The 19607-nt window shown below is 38.3% G+C and overlaps 1 protein-coding gene and 1 long non-coding RNA gene across 3 annotated transcripts in view; one reads left to right on the forward strand and one right to left on the reverse strand.

Moving 5' to 3' along the window:
• The window catches only part of LOC132043430 (uncharacterized), a 49519-nt gene extending 31963 nt beyond the window's left edge, over positions 1-17556 (forward strand). For both annotated transcript variants that reach the window (XM_059433924.1, XM_059433923.1), the window contains exons 6-12: positions 1463-1595; positions 14916-14992; positions 15692-15889; positions 16206-16395; positions 16502-16683; positions 16845-16945; positions 17027-17556. In XM_059433924.1, coding sequence (XP_059289907.1) covers positions 1463-1595; positions 14916-14992; positions 15692-15889; positions 16206-16395; positions 16502-16683; positions 16845-16945; positions 17027-17162 — 1017 coding nt within the window. In that variant the 3' untranslated portion in view covers positions 17163-17556. The remainder of the gene's footprint in view (positions 1-1462; positions 1596-14915; positions 14993-15691; positions 15890-16205; positions 16396-16501; positions 16684-16844; positions 16946-17026) is intronic.
• On the reverse strand, positions 5476-5788 carry LOC132043428 (uncharacterized). Its single transcript, XR_009411800.1, has 2 exons — positions 5655-5788; positions 5476-5619 (listed from the first exon to the last, which is right to left on the reverse strand). It is a non-coding gene; the product is annotated as an uncharacterized LOC132043428 (long non-coding RNA).
• Positions 17557-19607: the final 2051 nt, after the last annotated feature.

Here is a 19607-nt window from a genome sequence, read left to right on the forward strand (position 1 = left end):
AAATAGTAGTGAATATTTATTACCAGAATTGTAATCAGAAACACCTGAATTAATAACCCAACTACTGGGAGAGAGAGATTGAGAGACAATTCACGCTAGTATCTGCCTGAATGACCGAAGCTATCTGAGAGGATGTCTCTTTACGTGCTTTCTACTGAAGGCACTCAATATAATCCAGTAGAGAAACAATCCAACTATTCATACTATTGGATCCAATTTTGCTACACCCCATTTCTCAAATTCTCGGCTAATACTTATCTGGTCAACTTTGGAATGCCAGATCAGACTTAAGATCAAAAACTGTTCTTTGTTTTTCACTTCTGGCAGAATTTCAACACCGACTCTTATGCCGATGATAGAAATTAGAGATTTTCAGTTGGATGGGGACGCAAAGGGGGAGGCGACCTCTAAGAAACCAACAACTTCACTTGAAGTCGCCGAAAATCAATAAATCTCGCCGATTAAAGAACTCTGCCGGAAAACTGAACTGTCCCTCTTAGACTAGCTCAGTGGCTGGATTGTAGCGGAAATTGGATGAACTAGCTCGGAATGAAGAGGCGAGCACCACAAAAGAAGGAACCTCACCAGAAAGTCGTCGGAATTACATGCACATGCCGGCGCATGGACAGATCAAGCCAGAAAAATTGGACTTCTTCCCAGAGCATGGAGGCGCGTGACAACTCCGGTGGGGTTGTCGGTTCATGGGTCCTTGTCACTGGGATGTGCTGAGTCTGACTGTTATGTTGGTTGATGCGTAACACCCGCAGAATTGAAGCAGGATGAGATAGTCGCAGGAAAAAGAAGGAATAACTGCACAACGACTATTTATATTCTTCCTGATATCACTGGTAAATGCACAACACTAGTAACTCACAAAAGCTTTGATGATGTGTGAGATGAAACACGGAAGCAGATATTGAGGCTTAATTGTTCCCTCAAGTTATTGGGGTTTAAATAGCTAAGTGTACATATTCTAAGAAAGGAGAATAGGATCGATTACATAATTACAGGATCCTAGAATATTTACAAGATTCTCACAAGTAGCAAGACTGATGTAACACTAGAAGGGAGAGGGAAAAGGGAGAAGAATAGAAAGAGAAAGAAGAAAATATAATAAGATTGAGAAGAATAAAAGGTAGAGGTAGAACAACTGATAAAACATTATTTATCAAATTTGTGAAAGTAAGGTACGAAGAGTCCTATTTTTAGAGTAGAGAACCCTGCACAAATTAGACTTAATGAGACAACTTTACGTCCATTCTTTAATTGGGAGAAATGATATATAGATGAAATCCAATATAAAAAATCTACAGTAGTTCAACTTCTATCATTAAACCTCTCAACTGCAAATTTTCATGCTTTATCGGCATGAAAAGCTGAGAAGAGTGTATATAGATTTATACCATACCACTGACAATCTTTATAAGAGGATTGGCTAACAAGTTTTTCATTTATGTGGCAGTATTCCATTTTGGAGAAGGTCAAGGGCATGTCAGCAGAAACAATGTTACTGTTGTGGAGCATGAAGGAGAAGCACAACCCTGATTCCAAGTTTAGGTTATACTTTGATACACTGCCGGAGGTATTTAATACAGGTTTGTCTCTTAAAACAATGTTTTTATCGAATTGAATAAAGTATGTTGGTTTGTAATTCCGTCTAATATGGAGTTAGACCTTCCTCTATACTTGTCCCCGTCTTGTGAGCATTGAGCAGTTACCAACCTTTCCCAGGTGCGCAGTTGGTTTCAGAATTCCATGTGTCGTTCTGATTGTAGAAATTGTCAACATCCTTGTGTTATTTAAAGTATACCTGTTGCTCCTTCCACCCAGTCTATTTACCCACTCGATAGAAAAAAAGAAAATTGCTCAAGAGTTTGACATATTGAAGTACAACGGTGTGGTCTATATATTTTTGGAAAATGCATGTGGACGCTCTTCTGTATAATGTACATAGCATAGCATATCTTTAGGGATTGATAGAATTTCTCTTTTGATTGTTTCCTTAATTAGCATAGCAGTAAATTTATATATAACTATCACATTGTGGAAGAGATGACAAGGAAATTACTCCACATTCTTGTTCCCTTGCATGGTATTAGAGCCACTAGGGCTTCAAATTTTGCTCAAGAATTTCGAAATCTGCTTGTTGAGAAAAGAGTGTGGTTATTTAGGTCACCCTAAAAGAGTGACTGCTTTATGTTACCGCCAGCAAAGAGGATTCCAACCATCGAACTCCATTTTATGTGATTGGGTGAGCTTTGTCTGAGGCTCACGCGCCACCTATACTTTGCAGCTGTCTCCCATGCGCCGGAGCGTGGAGGCGCGTTCTCCAGCAGAATCTGCTCCTACCCTAGTTTCCAGCCTCACCTCTCCATTTCCGGTCCGTCCTTGGTACTCTTCTGTTCATCCAAAGTTGTGGGGAGACAGATTCGTGGATTCACAGCCTTGGCTACATAAATTTCAGATATGCAAATCAGGTTATTGCTGTCAATTTTCTTTTCAAGCCGAGACTCTTTGAGTTAAATTCTATTGATCATTTTAAGAGGATTTTGGTTTTACAATTCATTTTGGTGTTGTTCGACTTCCGTTACTCCCTCATTGTTGATTGATTCGTAGATGGATCAATTTTGTCTGCAACTCTGGGCTTTCTGTTGCTGATTGAGTAGGTTGCTTGTGTGGAGAGTTTTGCAACTGTCTGATTGCGTTGATAGTTTGGACTGATCTTGCCTGACTCTGGCTATTTGTATTGAGGCTTTCTCTTGATTTTCTCTTCACTTTATTTTGATACTGTGAGTTAGCGGCAAAAAAAATGACTGCTCCTAGATTAACAGTTTTGGTTCCAGCTGATCAGTTTGCGAGATTCTCAGTATTAAAATTATTGAAGGAATTTACTTCTGTTTCTACACTTGTTGAGTCAGGTAAAATATGTCTTATCTCCTCTTCAAACAAATGGTGATTGATTCTAGTGCCACGGAGCACATGTTAGGTACTCCTAATATGTTTTCTAGTTTTCATTCACACAAATCATCCTCTTTTGTGACTGTAGCGGATGATGGGTCAACCTGTAACGTTATGGAATCTGATACTGTTAGACCAACCACATCAAGTACCCTATCATCCGTATTAAGTCTACCAAATATCGCATACCAAATATCGCATTTAGTTTAATCTTTGGGAGTAAACTTACCAAGGAGCTAAATTGTTGTATGTCATTTTTCCCCGACAATTGTTTGCTTCAAGATCTTATGACGAAGCAGATTATTGGTAAAGGACATTTGTATGATGGTCTCTACATCCTCACTGAATGGGGGCCTCAAGTTTGTTGCATGATCTAGTGTCACTTCTCTGTTTGAAGCACTTTTTTATTAGGACATTCCCCTCTCTCTAGTTGAAGAAGCTTTGTCTTCAGTTTCATGATGTTCCCTCATTGGATTGTGAGTTGTTTCAATTTGCAAAACATCATCGCGGTCCATTAAGTCCAAGGGTAAATAAAGGCTGAACCCATCGGGAGACACCTGTGGTTGACAACATTTTTCACTTAGGCGCCTCAACTAAACCTTGTTCCATTTAGACATCTGTGGTAGGGTCCGACTGTGCCATTTGGACACTTTCCGCTGACTTGGCAATTTGTATGATTTTCACACAAAAAAAGCGCGTGAAAAGGCTAAAAAAATAGATACTATCTTTTTTTTTTTTTTTTTTAAAAAAAAAAATAAAAATAGATACTATCTTTTTAGTCTAAAAAAAAAATAGATACTATCTTTTTATTCTTTTATTTCCTCCTCCTCCTCCTTCTTGTTTATTCCTTTTCTCTTTCTTCTTCACTTAATATTCTACCATTAATAAACCTTCCACCATTATTATCTTGCTCACCGGAAAAATGAAGAACACCGCCATTTTCTAAGAACATGTGGCAATTTTTATATAAAATCAAAATCAAAAATGAATTTAGATTTTTATACAAAAGAATTTCAGCCAAAAAAGAAAAAAAAATTAGCCCACCCCCTGTTCGTCTTCTTCTCTGGCCACCCTCCCAGAAAATTTTCAGTGGTTGACTTTGACAAAAAGCCAAAAAATTTCGGAGAATCTATATAGTTCCCAACAATATCTACCATTCTTCCTCAAATGTAATTATATAGGAAGAGTGCATATTTGTGTAGAGTGCAGAACTGTATCAAATTACAAGCCTTGACAAAACGGCCTTTTCAGAAAAAAGAAAAGAAAAGACCTAAAAATCTGAGTGGAAGTTCTTTTAAAATAGTAATTACACATAAAAGGGCTTAAAGGCTTTCTAAAATTCTCTAAGACTATACTCAAATTAACCTATTGTAGCTTGACATCAGATTTAATTCTTTCAAAATTTAGAACGTAATGATAAATAAATAATTATCTTAGAATTAGTACAAAATTTCAGCCCAAAAAAAGAAAATAGATCTGATTTTTTTTTTTTTAAAAAGTTCACCGGAATAATTTTCCGGCAAAAACTATTCATTTTCCTGCGAGAAGTATGTTTAGAGAGGGGAAAAAGGGGCTGGGTAGGTGGGGTTGGGTTTAGAAAATAATTTTTTATTTAGTTTTTGGGAATTTTTTTTTTCTCATAGTTCATTTTTAACTATTATTTCAGACTCAAAATGCACATGTAATCAGTTAATTGGCTACTTTGCCACGTCATCGGCGAGTGTGTTACACACTCTTTGCATATTTAGCTAAGTCAGCGAAAAGTGTCTAAATGACACAGTCGAGCCCTATCCTAGGTGTCTAAATGAAATAAGGTTTAGTTGAGGTGTCTTAAATGAAAGATGTCAAACCTGGTGTGTCTTGAATGGGTACCCGTAAATAAATAATTTCGAGCTTTTTGAGTTAGTTCATTCTGATCTTTGGGACCATGTTCAGTTGTGTCCAAAACTGGACATAAGTATTTTGTTACCTCTGTGAATGAATTTTCTCGGATAACTTGGATTTACTTTATGAAGATCTGTCGTGAGAGAGGTTAGTTTTACCCTACTGTTGACAATGTTGCAATAATAATTCAACCTAGTACGATAGGAACCGTTGATTCACACAATTGGTTATCGCGTTTGGTTGAAGGCCGATTATTCCCAAAAGAAAGTACCTGTGTGCGGATTATTCGAACGCCTCAATTTTAGAATCTGGCTAGAAACAACGCATGACCCGCCGTCCGCTTGCCGAATAAAGATAGGGGCCTCGGCTCCCGAGGGCACGTGTCATTGGCTAAGTCATCGCGGCGGAAGGAGTCGCGGTGACCGCCTTATCAAAATTCCATTGAGTGGCAGCTTTAGAATCCTTTGCGGTACGTATTTAAATACGTGACTTTTTATATTGTAAGTGGTAGAGCGGCCTCGCCACGATCCACTGAGATTTACCCCTTTGTTGCTCCAATTCGTCACTCCATTTGTCACCACATTTTCCCACTTTGTGGGATTTCGCTAGGTATGTTGTTGTTGTACTTGAGAGGTTTTTCCACTTTTGTGCCTTTTGTGCTGAAGTCAAGACCCAATTCAATGCTTCAGTGCGCATTCTTAGGAGTGATAATTCTTCGTTCAAGTCCTACATGAGATAACACCAGAATCTTCATCAATTGTATTGTCTCGATTCGCCCTCTCGAAATGGAGTTGCTGAGAGGAAGAATAAACATTTGCTAGAAACAACTGGGGCACTTCTGTTCCAAACAAAAGTTCCTCAACAATTTTTGGTTGATACAATCTTTGTAGCTTATTTTCTGATCAGTTGGATGCTTTCTGCTTAATTGTGGTATACCATAAAATATTCTCTTTCCATATAAGTTACTATTTCTGGTGGAGCCTAGGGTGTTTGGAAGCACATGTTATGTTTGAGATGTACGATCATTTGTTATTAAGTTAGACCCGAAGGCCTTGAAGTGTGTTTTATTGGGCTATTCTCATCTTCCGAAGGGGTATCGTTGTTACTCTCTTGTACTTAGCCAATATATGGTATGAACTGATGTGGTATTTTCAAATAATACACCACTTTCTATGCACCACTAATTTCTACAAGTCAGGGCATGGAAGTTGAGTGATTTGTCTACCGAGTTATAGCTCCAGATGCTTCGACAAATCAATTAGAGGATGATGTACCTCCTATGTCTTTTGGTCCTTCTATTGAGCAGCAACCGATCACGTTGCACCTCATGAGTCAACAATTGCACCTTTTGCTTTAACAAGGCCACATTTTATTCAAGTTTATTCGAGGAGGAGAGAGACTAATGATACATGCCCCACACTAGGTCCTTCGCCATCATATTCTTCTCCACTTTATCCTCTTTCGGAAAATCTTCACCTTCACATTGCTCTTCGCAAAGGTGCACGTCAATGCAATCAACTTATTCCATTGTCAATTATGTTTCATATGATCACTTTTCTCGCGTGTCTCTAAGTTACATGGACTCGCCATTTTGGGTGCCGTTCCCGTCCCGAATACGAACGGGTGCGGGTGCCGGAACGGCAAACATTCCGGATACGGTCAATCACATACGGATACTTTGACCCGAGTCCGTCAACAAATTTGGGGAAAAAAATTTGAGATTTTGATTTCTCAAAATTAAAAATAAAACAGATTTAAGATAAGAAAAATGACATACCTTCAATGTTGTAGCACTTTTATCTCATATTTGTTGCTTCATGTTTCGAATAAACCAAGAATACAAGGTTGTGTTGAGTTTCGGACGGCAAAGAAGTAGTGATATAGATGGAGGGTTTATTTTCAACCTTGAATGGCTTTCTCTTTCTATCTTGAGGAAAGAATGAAAGACTATGAAAGAGACGACCCAGAGGCTTGAAAATTTTGCTCTATAAAAGCTTTGCTCTGTAAAACCCTAAAAAGGAAATTTGGGGAAACATGAAGAAGACGATCTTTGGAGGAGACAGTCGTGTACAAGTTGAATTATAGTCGTGCACAAGTTCATTTAGGACTATTAAAAGTCTTAATTGTATTAATTAAAGTACAAATACAACCCCTTTATTCTTTATATGTGCTATTTTTATCCCCTTTATTTTTCATTATATGCTACTTGTGACACAAAATTAAAAAGCACCTAATTATGCTATTATAAATATTTCTTTCTTATACAATATAGGGATAATTTTTAAATTAATTATTAGTATGACAATTTTTTGATTATTAATTTATATTTTTAATAGCACAAAAGCACAGACATATTTACTGGTTGAACATAATAAAATTGACCCCTTTGTACAACAGATTATTCTTGGAACGTATTTTTTCATATGCCTTTTAAATTATTAATTATTGTAACTTATAGTATTTTTTACATAAATTCAAATATGTAATTTGATAATGATTTGAAAATAACGTAGAAAAATGACAAAGAAGAATGATCGAGATTTTTAGATAACTATATCAAGAATGAGAGAATTTAAGAGCACTTAATTTATATTAATTCAAATTAATTAATAGTTAAGGTTATATACTCACATTAATTAACTAGACTTGTTGGGGATCTTGTTTTGTTAGACCGTTTGATTCTTTGTCATCTCTGAAGCTGCTGAAGGACAAGAGGAAGGGCTTCTGAAGAGATGTTTAGTGGGTTTTTTTGGAGAAGAGGCTAAGGAAAGACCCACACTTGCCGATATAAGAAGGTGGTCAACTTCAACTTGGAAAAATTTTTTGGGGTGAACATCTATGAGATGTACGGGGATTTGTTCTTATTCGAATTCCCTAATAGATACATGGCGGAGAGGACCATTCAAGGGCAATGGTTTTGGAAAAAGCTCAGGTTGCAATTAGAATGGTGGAATCCTATGGCAGGGAGTATTTCAAACTCTGTTGAAATCAAGCAAACCTGGATTAAAGCGGTTGGAATTCCTCTTCATCTGTGGTCGCAGAATTTTTTTAAAGAAATAGGGGAGTTGTGTGGAGGATGGATGGCAACAGAAGAAGAAACAGAGCTGAAGAATCATCTAAAATGGGCCAGAATTCTGGTAAGGAACGATGGGAGGAATATGCCAAGAGAGGTGTCCATAACTCGTAATGGAATCACTCACCACATTCCAATCTGGCCGGAAAGCAAGACAAGATACGAATTATCACCGGAATTAGCAAAAGGAGGCATCGGAGAAGAAGAAACAGAGCAAGAACCAGTTATTGCTTTTACCCATCAGGCAAATAGGGTTACCAACTGCGTTGAAGTACAAAAATCCCCTTTTTACAGGGATTTCAAAGTCAGAGACCACGTGGGTGGTACTTCTTCTACTGCTGAGTTTTTTTGAAAACATATGCACGTGAGGAGCATGGTTGACTTAAATGAAATAACAGAAGTGGGCCAGCAGGTTGAGCCCAATAAGGAGACAGCTTTTAATAAATATTTTGGGCCAGATTTTTGCAGGCCAAGTCATTTTTAATGACTTACAAGGCCTCAATTCACAACATCTCTTCAGCAATCACTTTGTTGAAGTACTGGAACCTTATTCCATTCAAAAGCCGGAGCCTGCAAAGCTTCAAAGTGCAGAATATCAAGTAAATAATGCAGAGATAACTGCAACAACAACAGAGGCTGGTTTTGGGGAAACTTCTCAAGGTTTAAATGGGGTAACAGAATCTTTGGAGGAAAGAGAAGATGAGAGCAGGGATATGGAAGATCAAACTATGGAATTAGCCCAACAAAATTCAATCACAGCTATAGAAAATTGGGAAGTAGAAGAGGCTGAACCTCTTCTCATTCAGCAACAACAAGCCATTCATGACAAAGAAAGGGAGACATCAGTTTGGGTTCAACAAAATATGATCAAACTGGGCAAATTACTAGGGGCAGATTTCCAGGGGCATGAAGAGGAGGCCTTGGAATTGTTGTTACAAGTAGATAGTTGCAGACAAGCTAGAAGGATGGAGTCTGACAGTGTGTGCAAGAAGACAAGATTCAAAGGCACAAGAATTAAAAGGTCTACTTACTTTTGATGTTAAATTCAAGAGCAAGGGGGAAAGGAGTAAGGGGAGCAAGATACTTAACTTGGATCCATGCAGTTCAAAATAGTTTCTTGGAATGTGAGGGGATTGAATGACAGGGATAAAAGGAGAATTGTGCAGAGTTTGGTAGTTGACTGGAAGGCAGATATCATATGCCTCCAGGAGACTAAACTAGAGGGGGACATTAGAGATATTGTCAAACAAGTGTGGGGAGGAAGATGGATCAAATTTGCTTACTTGGAGGCTAGTGGCACTAGAGGGGGTATCATGATGATGTGGGATTGCAGAAGCTGGAAGGGGGAAGTTTTGGAAATTGGCAGCTATACTTTGACGTGCACAACTTCAGAACTTTTCATGTCATATAACTGGGGTCTATGCTCCAAATAACTACATCGAAAGGAGGACAGTGTGGGACGAGGTTGGTGCAGTCCGGGGATTGATGGAAGGGCCTTGGGCTGTTTGTGGAGACTTTAATGTCGCCAGATTCATCTCAGAAAAAAGAAATTGTAGGAGAAGAACAAGGAGTATGGTGGAATTTTCTGATTTCATTGAAGACATGAACTTAATTGATCTACAATTAGAAGATGGTAACTACACATGGTTCAAAGGGGATAATCAAGATAGAGCTTCCAGAATTGATCGGTTCCTGATTTCTGAGGAGTGGGATGACAGTTTTAGTAATAATAAAACAGATTCCCCTACAAAGATTAGCATCTGATCACATTCCACTAGCTTTAGAGGGGGCACGTGGAACAGGAGCAAAAACTATTTCAAGTTTGAGAACTGGTGGCTAGGAACAACTGGTTTCAATGACAGAGTCCAAGAATGGTGGAGCTCTTTCAGTTTTTCAGGCATGCCTGACTATGTACTGGCTTGTAAATTAAAAGCTCTCAAATCAAAACTCAAGGACTGGAGCAGAAGTGAGACAGGAAATCTGGGTCATCAAAGGAAGAATCTGTTAAGCCAAATGGCAGAACTGGATGAGGTGCTGGGAGACAGAGTTTTAACAGAGGAAGAAACTGTAAAGAAGGCAGCACTGTTCATGGAGTACGAGGAGTTGATAAAAAATGAGGAAATCTCATGGAGACAAAAATCTAGGGCCTTATGGTTGAAAGAAGGTGACAGGAACACAAAGTTTTTTCACAAAGTGGCAAATGCACATAAAAGATTCAACAATATTTACCAACTGATGATCCAGGGAGAATTAACAGAGGAGCCAGCTAGAATAGAAGAGGAAATTATTGATTACTATCAGAAACTGTACAAAGAAACTACTCAGTGGAGACCTACATGCCATTATGACAATTGCCCAGTCTTATCTGAGGAGGATAAGGATTCTCTACAAGGTAGCTTTGATGAGAGTGAAGTGCTAAGGTGTTTGAAGTTGTGTGCAATAGATAAAGCACCTGGCCCGGATGGCTTTACTATGGGGTTCTTCATCAAGTGTTGGGACATAGTGAAGCAGGACATCATGAATGCTTTTCAAAACTTCTATGACAAAGAAGTCTTTGAAAGAAGCTTCAATGCAACATTTATTGCTCTCATTCCTAAGAAGAAAGGTGCTAAGGAACTAAGGGATTTCAGGCCTATCAGCTTGATAGGTAGCATCTACAAATTGTTCTCCAAAGTTTTGACAGAGAGATTAAAAGGAGTGATCTCAAAATTGGTGAATTCTCAACAAATGGCTTTCATTAAAGGTAGACAGATCATGGATGCTGTCCTCGTAGCTAATGAAGCAGTTGACTCTAGGTTGAAACAAAAGAAACCTGGTATCTTGTGCAAACTTGATATTGAAAAGGCTTATGACCATGTTAATTGGAGTTTCCTTCTTAGCTTGCTAGAAAGGATGGGTTTTGGTCAAAAATGGATACACTGGATTAAATTCTGCATCTCTACTGCTAGCTTTTCAGTCCTTATAAATGGCTCTCCAGCGGGGTTTTCAAAGCACAAGGGGACTCAGGCAAGGTGACCCTTTATCACCTTTTCTGTTTGTGATTGCTATGGAAGGCCTTAATAATATGATTAAAACAGCCAATCTGAATGGATGGATAAAAGGCTTTGATGTAGCTAGAATTGGCAATGACAGATTAGAGGTGACTCATTTACAATATGCTGATGATACTCTCATATTCTGTGATGCTGAAGAGGATCAATTGAGATATCTTAGGGTGATTCTGGTTCTTTTTTAAGGAATATCTGGCTTGCATATCAACTGGAGGAAAAGTTTCCTTTACCCTATTAATGAAGTTGCAAACATGGACCTGTTAGCTGTTGTTCTGGGTGGTGAAGTAGGCACCTTACCAACAATATATCTTGGAATGCCTTTAGGAGCCAAATCTAAGTCAGTAGAAATTTGGAACAATGTCATTGAGAAGTGTGAAAAGAAATTGGCCAGGTGGAAGACCCAATATCTGTCTATGGGTGGCAGATTGACTCTTATCAACTCAGTACTTGATGCACTTCCAACATACATGATGTCCTTGTTCCCCATCCCAACAGGGGTCATCAATAGGTTGGATAGCATCAGGAGGAATTTTTTATGGCATGGGAACAAAGAAAAGAAAGGTTACCACTTAGTTAAGTGGAAAGCAATCACTTTTGGCAAGAATCTTGGAGGGTTAGGGATCAAGAACTTGAAGATTCAGAGTGAAGCTCTTAGAATGAAATGGTTGTGGAAGTTCACCAACGAGAATCAACTCCTTTGGGGAATATTATTAAAGCAAAGTATGAACAGGAAGACAAATGGATGACTAAGGAGGTCACTACACCATTTGGGGTTAGCCTATGGAGATCCATTAGAACACTGTGGAGTGAGTTGAGGGATAATTCCAAGATCAAAGTGTTTGATGGGAGTAAAACTAGCTTTTGGAAGGACAATTGGCATGAAGTTGGCAGATTAGATGTGGTCTTCTCAGATATCTTCAATATAGTTCTAAACCAGCAAAGGACTATAGCAGAGATGTGGACACCTCAAGGATGGAACATCACTTTTAGAAGACATATCAATGACTGGGAGGTGCAAAGAGTGGTTGAATTCTTTAGTACACTAGAGCAGTTTAGTGGACTACAGACAGGTGAAGATGTATTATGGTGGCAAGGCAGCAGTAAGGGTTTATTCAAAGTTAATGCAGCTTACAAGTTGATGAATCATTCCAATCAGCAAATAGCCAACTGGCCTTGGAAACACATCTGGAAAACAAAAATTCCTCACAAAGTTGCCTGTTTTGTGTGGCTACTGGCTAAAGAAGCAGCTCTTACACAAGATAATTTGATGAAAAGAGGTTTCATTTTATGTTCCAGATGCTTTTTGTGTGAGGAAACATCAGAGACAATTAACCATCTTTTCCTTCACTGTAAGATAACAGCTCATCTATGGAGAATTATTCTTAATATCAAAGGCATTTCCTGGACCATGCCTGGGAAGGTTACAGATGCTCTTAAAAGCTGGGAGGAAACAGGCTTACTGGCAAAGGACAGGACTAGATGGAGAATTATCCCTGCTTGCATTTGGTGGACAATTTGGAAGGAGAGAAACTCCAGATGTTTTGAGAATGTGGAGAATGGGGTGCAGAAGATCAAGCTAAGCTTTATTTTGCTGTTGTGTTTTTGGTGCAATCAGATCTACTCTAATGATACTGTCAATATAATTGATGTTTTAGATACAATATAGAGAGAGGGCAGTAAAAGTTAGACTTTCTTGTAAATACGGTTTCAGTACTACCTAAGTACTGTTTGCTACATATGAAATATAGAAAAAGTTACCAGTTTCAAAAAAAAAAAAAATAGTTAAGGTTATCGAAATATTTGAAATGTAACTGTATGTCTGATAGGAACTAAATGAAAGATTGAATTCTACAATATACATTACCCATCTTGGAGAATGAAAGATTGAATTCGACAATATACATGTAAATTTTTCATAAGAATATCTCTCAAAATTTGTAATATCTTTATAGCTCTATTTTTTATATAATTTTGAATTTTCTTAGCCGAATCCCAGCACCCGTATCCATAAGTAGATACGCACCCCCGAATCTTAAATTTAGATTTTGCCGAATCCGACGCTCGAATCCGTACACGTATCGGATACCCGCACCGGAGTCCGTGTAACTTAGGCGTGTCTAGCTCTTTGATAGCCTATCTAAATCCTATCTCTGTACCCAAAATAGTGGAGGCAGCTTTGAGTCATCCTAGGTGGGCTGAGGAAATGCTTAAGGAGATACATGCCTTGGATGAAAATCACAAATGGGTCGTTGCAGTCAAAGTTAATCTTGATGATTGTATGGCCATACTTGCTAAAGGGTATGCTCATACATATGATGTGGATTATTCAGACTCTCTTCGGTGGCCAAACTCGCTTCTGTCCGCTTATTTATATCTTTAGCTGCTTCTTAGAATTGGCCTTTACATCGGTTGGATATCAAGAATGCATTTCTTCATGGGGATCTTCAAGAAGAAGTGTATATGGAGCAACAATCTGGTTTTGTTGCTCAAGGGAAGTATGGGAAAGTATGCCATTGAAGAAATCATTATATGGCTTGAAGCAGAGTCCCAGAGCTTGGTTTAGCAAATTTAGTGAGGTTGTTCATGGATTTGGGTTGAAGAAGAGCACTTTTGATCAATCATTCTTCTATAGGAAATTTGCAGTTAACATTATCCTCCGTATTGTACATGTGGATGACATTATCATTACAAGAAGTTAACCGGTAAGGATCTCTTCTCTTCACTCAAGTCTTTCTTGCCGACTAAGTTTCATACAGAAGACTTAGGGCAACTGAAATACTACTTAGGAGTAGAAGTTTCTAGGAGCAAGAAAAGAATTTTTCTGTCTCAGAGAATATGTTCTTGACCTACTTGCAGAAACTGAAAAGTTGGCAGCTAAGCCTTGCAGTAGTCCAATGGTCCCAATGTGCATCTTGTGAAAGGTGATGATGATCCCTTTTATTATCCAGAGGGATACAGGAGGTTAGTCAGGAAATTAAACTAATCTTACTATGACTCGTCCAGATATTGCTTTTGCAATAAGTGTAGGTAGCCAGTGCATGTCCACCTTACGGTCAAACATTGGGCAACTCTGGAGCTAATCCTTTGTTACTTACAAGGAGCACTTAGACTTGGCATATTATATAGCAATAATGGAAATTGTCGGGTTGAGTGCTTTGCAGATATAGATTGGGATATATCCAAGGTTGATAGAAGGTCTACTACCACTTATTGTGTCTTTGTTGGTGGAAACTTGGTATCATGGAGAAGCAAGAAAAAAATGTTGTATCTCGTTTTGAGTGCAGAGTATGGATACAGAGCTATGGCACAGTCAACATGTTAGATTATGTGGATACATCATCTTCTAATTGAAATTGAGTTGAACCATCATACTATCCCAGTGTAACTTTTGTGTGATAATCAAGCTTCCCTTCCTATCGCCTCAAATCCGGTTTATTTTGAAAGAACTAAACATATTGAGGTTGACTGTCATTTTATTCGTGAGAAGATTGAGGAGAACTTGTTCCACTGACTACGTGAAAACAGGAGGGCAACTAGCTGATTTATTCACAAAGACGTTGGTTGAGCTCAAGTTGGTTATCTTTGTAACACGTTAGGCATGATCAATATCTATGCTCCAGCTTGAGGGAGTGTTAGAGAATGCATGTGGACACTCCTCTGTATAATGTACATAGCAATGCATAGCATATATTTAGGGATTGATAGCATTTCTCTTTTGTTTATTTTCTTAATTAATATAGCAGTAAATGTATATGTACCTATCACATTGTGGAATAGATGACAAGGAAATTACTCCACATTCTTGTTAGCTTACATATATCATTGTACTTATTTGAAGCTATATTCTTCTAATTTTATTGTTTGCTCCTTTTTTACTCTTTCTTGCGGTGTCCATTATGGTTCAGCTTCAGGCGTTATATGACATCCTTTTGGTTGTTTATACAATACAGGTTTGAGTTTTGGAATGGAAGCTATTATGGCTTTAGATGGAACCTTGCTGCTAGAAGAGATTGTCCAAGCAAAAGAGGTTTCAGTCTTTGATCCAATTTACTTTAGGCTAGTATGCTCATTTATTTTTATATATATATTTTTGTTTTTAGGCTAGTATGCTCATAGAACAGTGAAATTCTCCAGAGACTGCATAAACTTGTTCAGTAAAAAAAAGAAGGCATATTGTTTTGTTGCTAATATGAGTGTGATAACATGTTAACAAGCTGGTTTAACCAAGCCCGTCCCAATACAGAGCTCTTCTTTCATTCAAGATGAAGTCATTTTTTAATGGTTAATGACTATTAATTAGTACATGTCTACAAGCATCAGTATGGTGTTAAAGGATCAGTTACATTTGAGATTCTTCATTTTGTTTGAGAACTGAATATTTGGTTTGCCATAAGTGTTTCCTTTTAAAATCCCGTACTTCTTGCCAATGTTCTTTTTCCGAACTGCTTGGATTGCTTTTCCTTGAGCCGAGGGTCTATCAGAAACATTCTCTCTACCTCCCAAGGTAGGGGTAAGGTTTGCGTAAACTCTACCCTCCCCAGACCCTACTTGTGGGATTAGAGTGGGTATGTTGTTGTACTAGTTTCAAATGTTATTAGAATATGTGACAGGCTCGAGCAATGCAAGTTGGCTTGGTGACACTTTCTTAATGCTCTGTATTTCTGAACTCATCTTTCGTTTACTCTATGTTCCATTTCCCGGCATGATTTGAATAATATTCCTGCAGCACTTGCGTGCTCAATATGATGAATTATTTCCATCCCTATGCAATGATCACCCAGATGTATTTCCTCCGGAGCAGTACAGATGGGAGCAGTTCTTATGGGCTTGTGAACTTTGGTACTCTAATAGCATGAAAATTTTGTTTAGTGATGGAAAACTAAGGACCTGCTTGATTCCAGTTGCAGGGTTTCTTAATCATTCAGTAAGTTTATTCTTCCCTGCAGTATTTTTCCTTTCCATTCATGTGCTTTATATTATTGGTAACGGTGAACTCTAATCTTGTGAAATTGTTTGATGTGAGCGGAGCTGGAGTGTTGCTTGCTGACTTAAGCTCTTGTAACATGCTATCCGTGTGTCCAAAAGTTTAAACATCAATAAATTGGAATATATGTTGTGTTCTGAGTATTTTATGTGTAGTAGTACAGAACACGTTGTAAATCAGGTTCTTCAGTAAATCAGGTTATTCACATATAAATTTTGACATCTTTCTGGTTTTTGCTCATTTATCTTTCCTTCAGACTTGTCCACACATAATGCACTATGGAAAAGTAGATTCCACGACAAATTCTATAAAATTTCCTTTGTCAAGGTCGTGCAATGCAGGAGAACAATGTTTTCTTGGCTATGGGAGCTTCTCTAGTTCTCATCTACTGACCTTCTATGGTTTTCTACCACAACTAGATAACTACTATGATCTGATTCCGCTAGGTAATTTCCTCTATGTAGTGATCACTTTACACCTAAATATAAAAAATTCATGGCCACTCCTGTCTCGTGTAACTATTATTTGAACAAGGGCGTGTTTGTCTGGCAGATATTGATGTTGCAAGTAATGAAGATTGTGCAGACACAGACCTCACATCTGATTGGACATCCCATATGGTCCGGGGCACCTGGTTCTCAAAGAATCACAGCATCTTCCATTATGGTTTACCACCTCCTCTGCTGGATCGTATGCGTAGAGCTCGGAATCCGTTCTTGCAGTCAATGACCCTTGTAATCCCACATTAGCTTTCTATGTCATGACTTTTCTTTACCCCGTACCCTTATATATGTTGCATACTTAACTTTATCCAAGTTCTTCGTCCTCTTGTCTAATCAGCTATATCTCGACCATGAATATGCCTCACCTGAAATGCATATATTTCCCTTTACAGACACCAGAGAACCTGGAAATTGAACTCGAAATACTTAGAGACCTTTGTTCTCTGTTCGAAGATATGAGGGATGGACTAGGAGATCCTGAATTTGAGAACAGGTAAGACAGCATCATTATGTCACTCCAGAGAGATGAATTCCATTCCATTGGCCTAAGCAAAAATTTACTTTTAACTGTCAGGGAGACCACAAGTTGGGATGTAAAGCTTGCGGTGGATTTCAAGGACTTACAAAGGAGGATTTTCTCCTCCATAGTTGCTTCGTGTCAGGCAGGGTGTGAGTTGGTAGAATGTGAACTGCAAAGATACACATTGTAGTGTAGCAACCGGGAGGTAACTACGCTGCTGAAGCTCATGAGCTCTGCACCACAGGTTGGATTGGAAGCTCAAGTAAAAGGTGACAGTAACCTTTCTGTTCTACAAATGGAACAAGACTAATGGTTTTCCCTAGGAAAATTAGGCAAGTGGTTAGTAACCATCTTTTCTCATTACCAGCTGGTTAAATTTAAGCTGTTCATTGTCTTAATATTTAAGTGGCAGAACGGGTAGAAACACTCTTATCCTCCCACAATTTTCAGAAATTTACTGCTATCCTAGCGAGATTCTTAGTTTGTTCATACGCTCTATTTGGAAGCATGGAACAGTTTTGATAGCAAAAAATGTATCTCAAACAGGCATACGTGGTGTTGGCAAAATGAGCCCATATTTTATCCATTTTTTTGCGCGGAGTGCCCTTCTTTTGGGGTGGTCTTTAAATTTTGCCCCTCATATTTGAAATGTTTAAATTTTGCCCTTCGGCTAACACCCATAGGTCCCAGGTTCGAACCACGCGCGATCGAAATTTTAAAAAAAATTCGCAAGGCGGAGTTTAAATTTATTTATGCGCATCAAAGTCTACACTTGTTAAGGAATTACGCATTTATACGGACCGCATACTAAATACCTTATGGGCGGACGCATAAGATGTCGGAGTCCAGATAACTTGATAATTCCTTCACAAAGTTATGCGGTGGGGGCATACTTTTAATGGGCAACTTTTATGCGGACGAGATAACTTGTGAAGGAATTATCAAAGTTATGCGGGACCCCGATACTTTATGCCAAGTCCGCCCATAAGGCATAAGTATCTTGTGTCCCTGTGATAACTTCTTTAATTCCTTCGCAAAAGATTATCTTGGAATTGAGTGGGCATACTTTTAATGGGCAAACTTTTATCTTGGGATCACGGATAAACTTTTGAATGAATTATCAAAGTTATGCGGACCTCGCATACTTATGCCAAGTCTCCATAAGGCATAAGTATCTGGTCAGATAACTTTGGTAATTCTTCACAAGTGTCTGCCGTTGGGGCATAGTAAATTTAAACTTGCCTTATGAATTTTTTTTTAAAATTTTGACTGCGCGTGGGTTCGAACCTGGAACCTATGGGTTTATGCGAAGGGCAAAATTTAAAGATTTCAAATATGAGGGGCAAAATTTAAAGACCACCCCAAACGAAGGGCAATTCTACGAATTGCCCTATTTTATCAACCTGCCCATGTTTTAACGGGTCAGATAATGGGGGCTTCAACCGGGCAATTTGCACGATTGTCCTTATTTGGGGGTGGTCTTTAATTTTTGTCCTTCGCCTAAAATAGCCCGAGGTTCTGGGTTCGAACCCGGCTCAGTTAAAAAAAAAAAAAAGATTTCGCAAGGTAGAGTTTCATAGCAAAATTAGGCACATTTTTGTAAAATTCTAGCAGAGTAAAAATAAAAATTCTGTCTTGCAAAATTTCGCAAGCTAAACTTTTTGCTTTAATGCAGAATGTGTCTTAAAATTCTGCCTTATAAGGCAGACTTTTCTCGAAGCCTTGCATGTACAATTTTTTTTTTTTTAAAACTGAGCGGGGTTTCGAACTCAGAACCTCGAGGTATTTTCGGTCAATTTTTTAAGCGAAGGACAAATTAAAAGACCAGCGCCTTTGAAGGATAATCCGTGCAAAAAATGGGCTTCAACCTAGATAAAAAGGGGGGTATAATATGGGTTCCCTACATATGGGTCCAAATTTCAAACGAAGCTTTTCCAGTCATTTGCACGATTGCCCTTCAAAGGCACTGGTCTTTAATTTTGCCCCTCAAATTGGTGGTATTTAATTTTTGCCCTTCACTAAAAATTCCCTGGTTTCGTATTCGAACACCCGCATAGTCAATTTTTTTTTTAAAAAAATAAATAAAAAAAATTGCAAGGTAGAGTTTGGATTCGCAACTCTACCGAGTTACAGGTAGAGTTTTGCCTAACTCTGCCTTAGGGCATAAGGCAAACATCTGGAGGCAATTTTTTTAATTTATTTTTACATAGTTAGAAGTTTACAAACCTCTACCTTAAAACCTTAAGGCCTAAAATTGGTAAAAATTAGGATTAAGGTAGAGATTTGCCTTGAGGCCTAATTTTGGGTAAAAGTTTACCTTAACGCCTAACTTTTGCCCTAATAGGCTTAGTTTTGCTACAAACCTCTGCCTTGTGATTTTTTTTTTTACTGAGCTGGGATTCTTGGGGTATTAGGCGAAGGACAAAAATTGAAGATCACCAATTTGAGGGGTAAAAATTAAAGACCAGTGCCTTTGAAGGGCAGTCCGCACAAAAAGTCATTTGCACGATTACCCTTCAAAGGCACTGGTCTTTAATTTTTGCCCCTTGGTGGTCTTTAATTTTTGTCCTTCGCTAAAAATTCCTTGGTTTCGAGTTCGAACTCTCGTTCAGTCAAAAATTGAAAAAAAATATCG

This window comes from Lycium ferocissimum, unplaced genomic scaffold (genome assembly GCF_029784015.1).
Source record: "Lycium ferocissimum isolate CSIRO_LF1 unplaced genomic scaffold, AGI_CSIRO_Lferr_CH_V1 ctg243, whole genome shotgun sequence".
NCBI lineage: Eukaryota > Viridiplantae > Streptophyta > Magnoliopsida > Solanales > Solanaceae > Lycium > Lycium ferocissimum.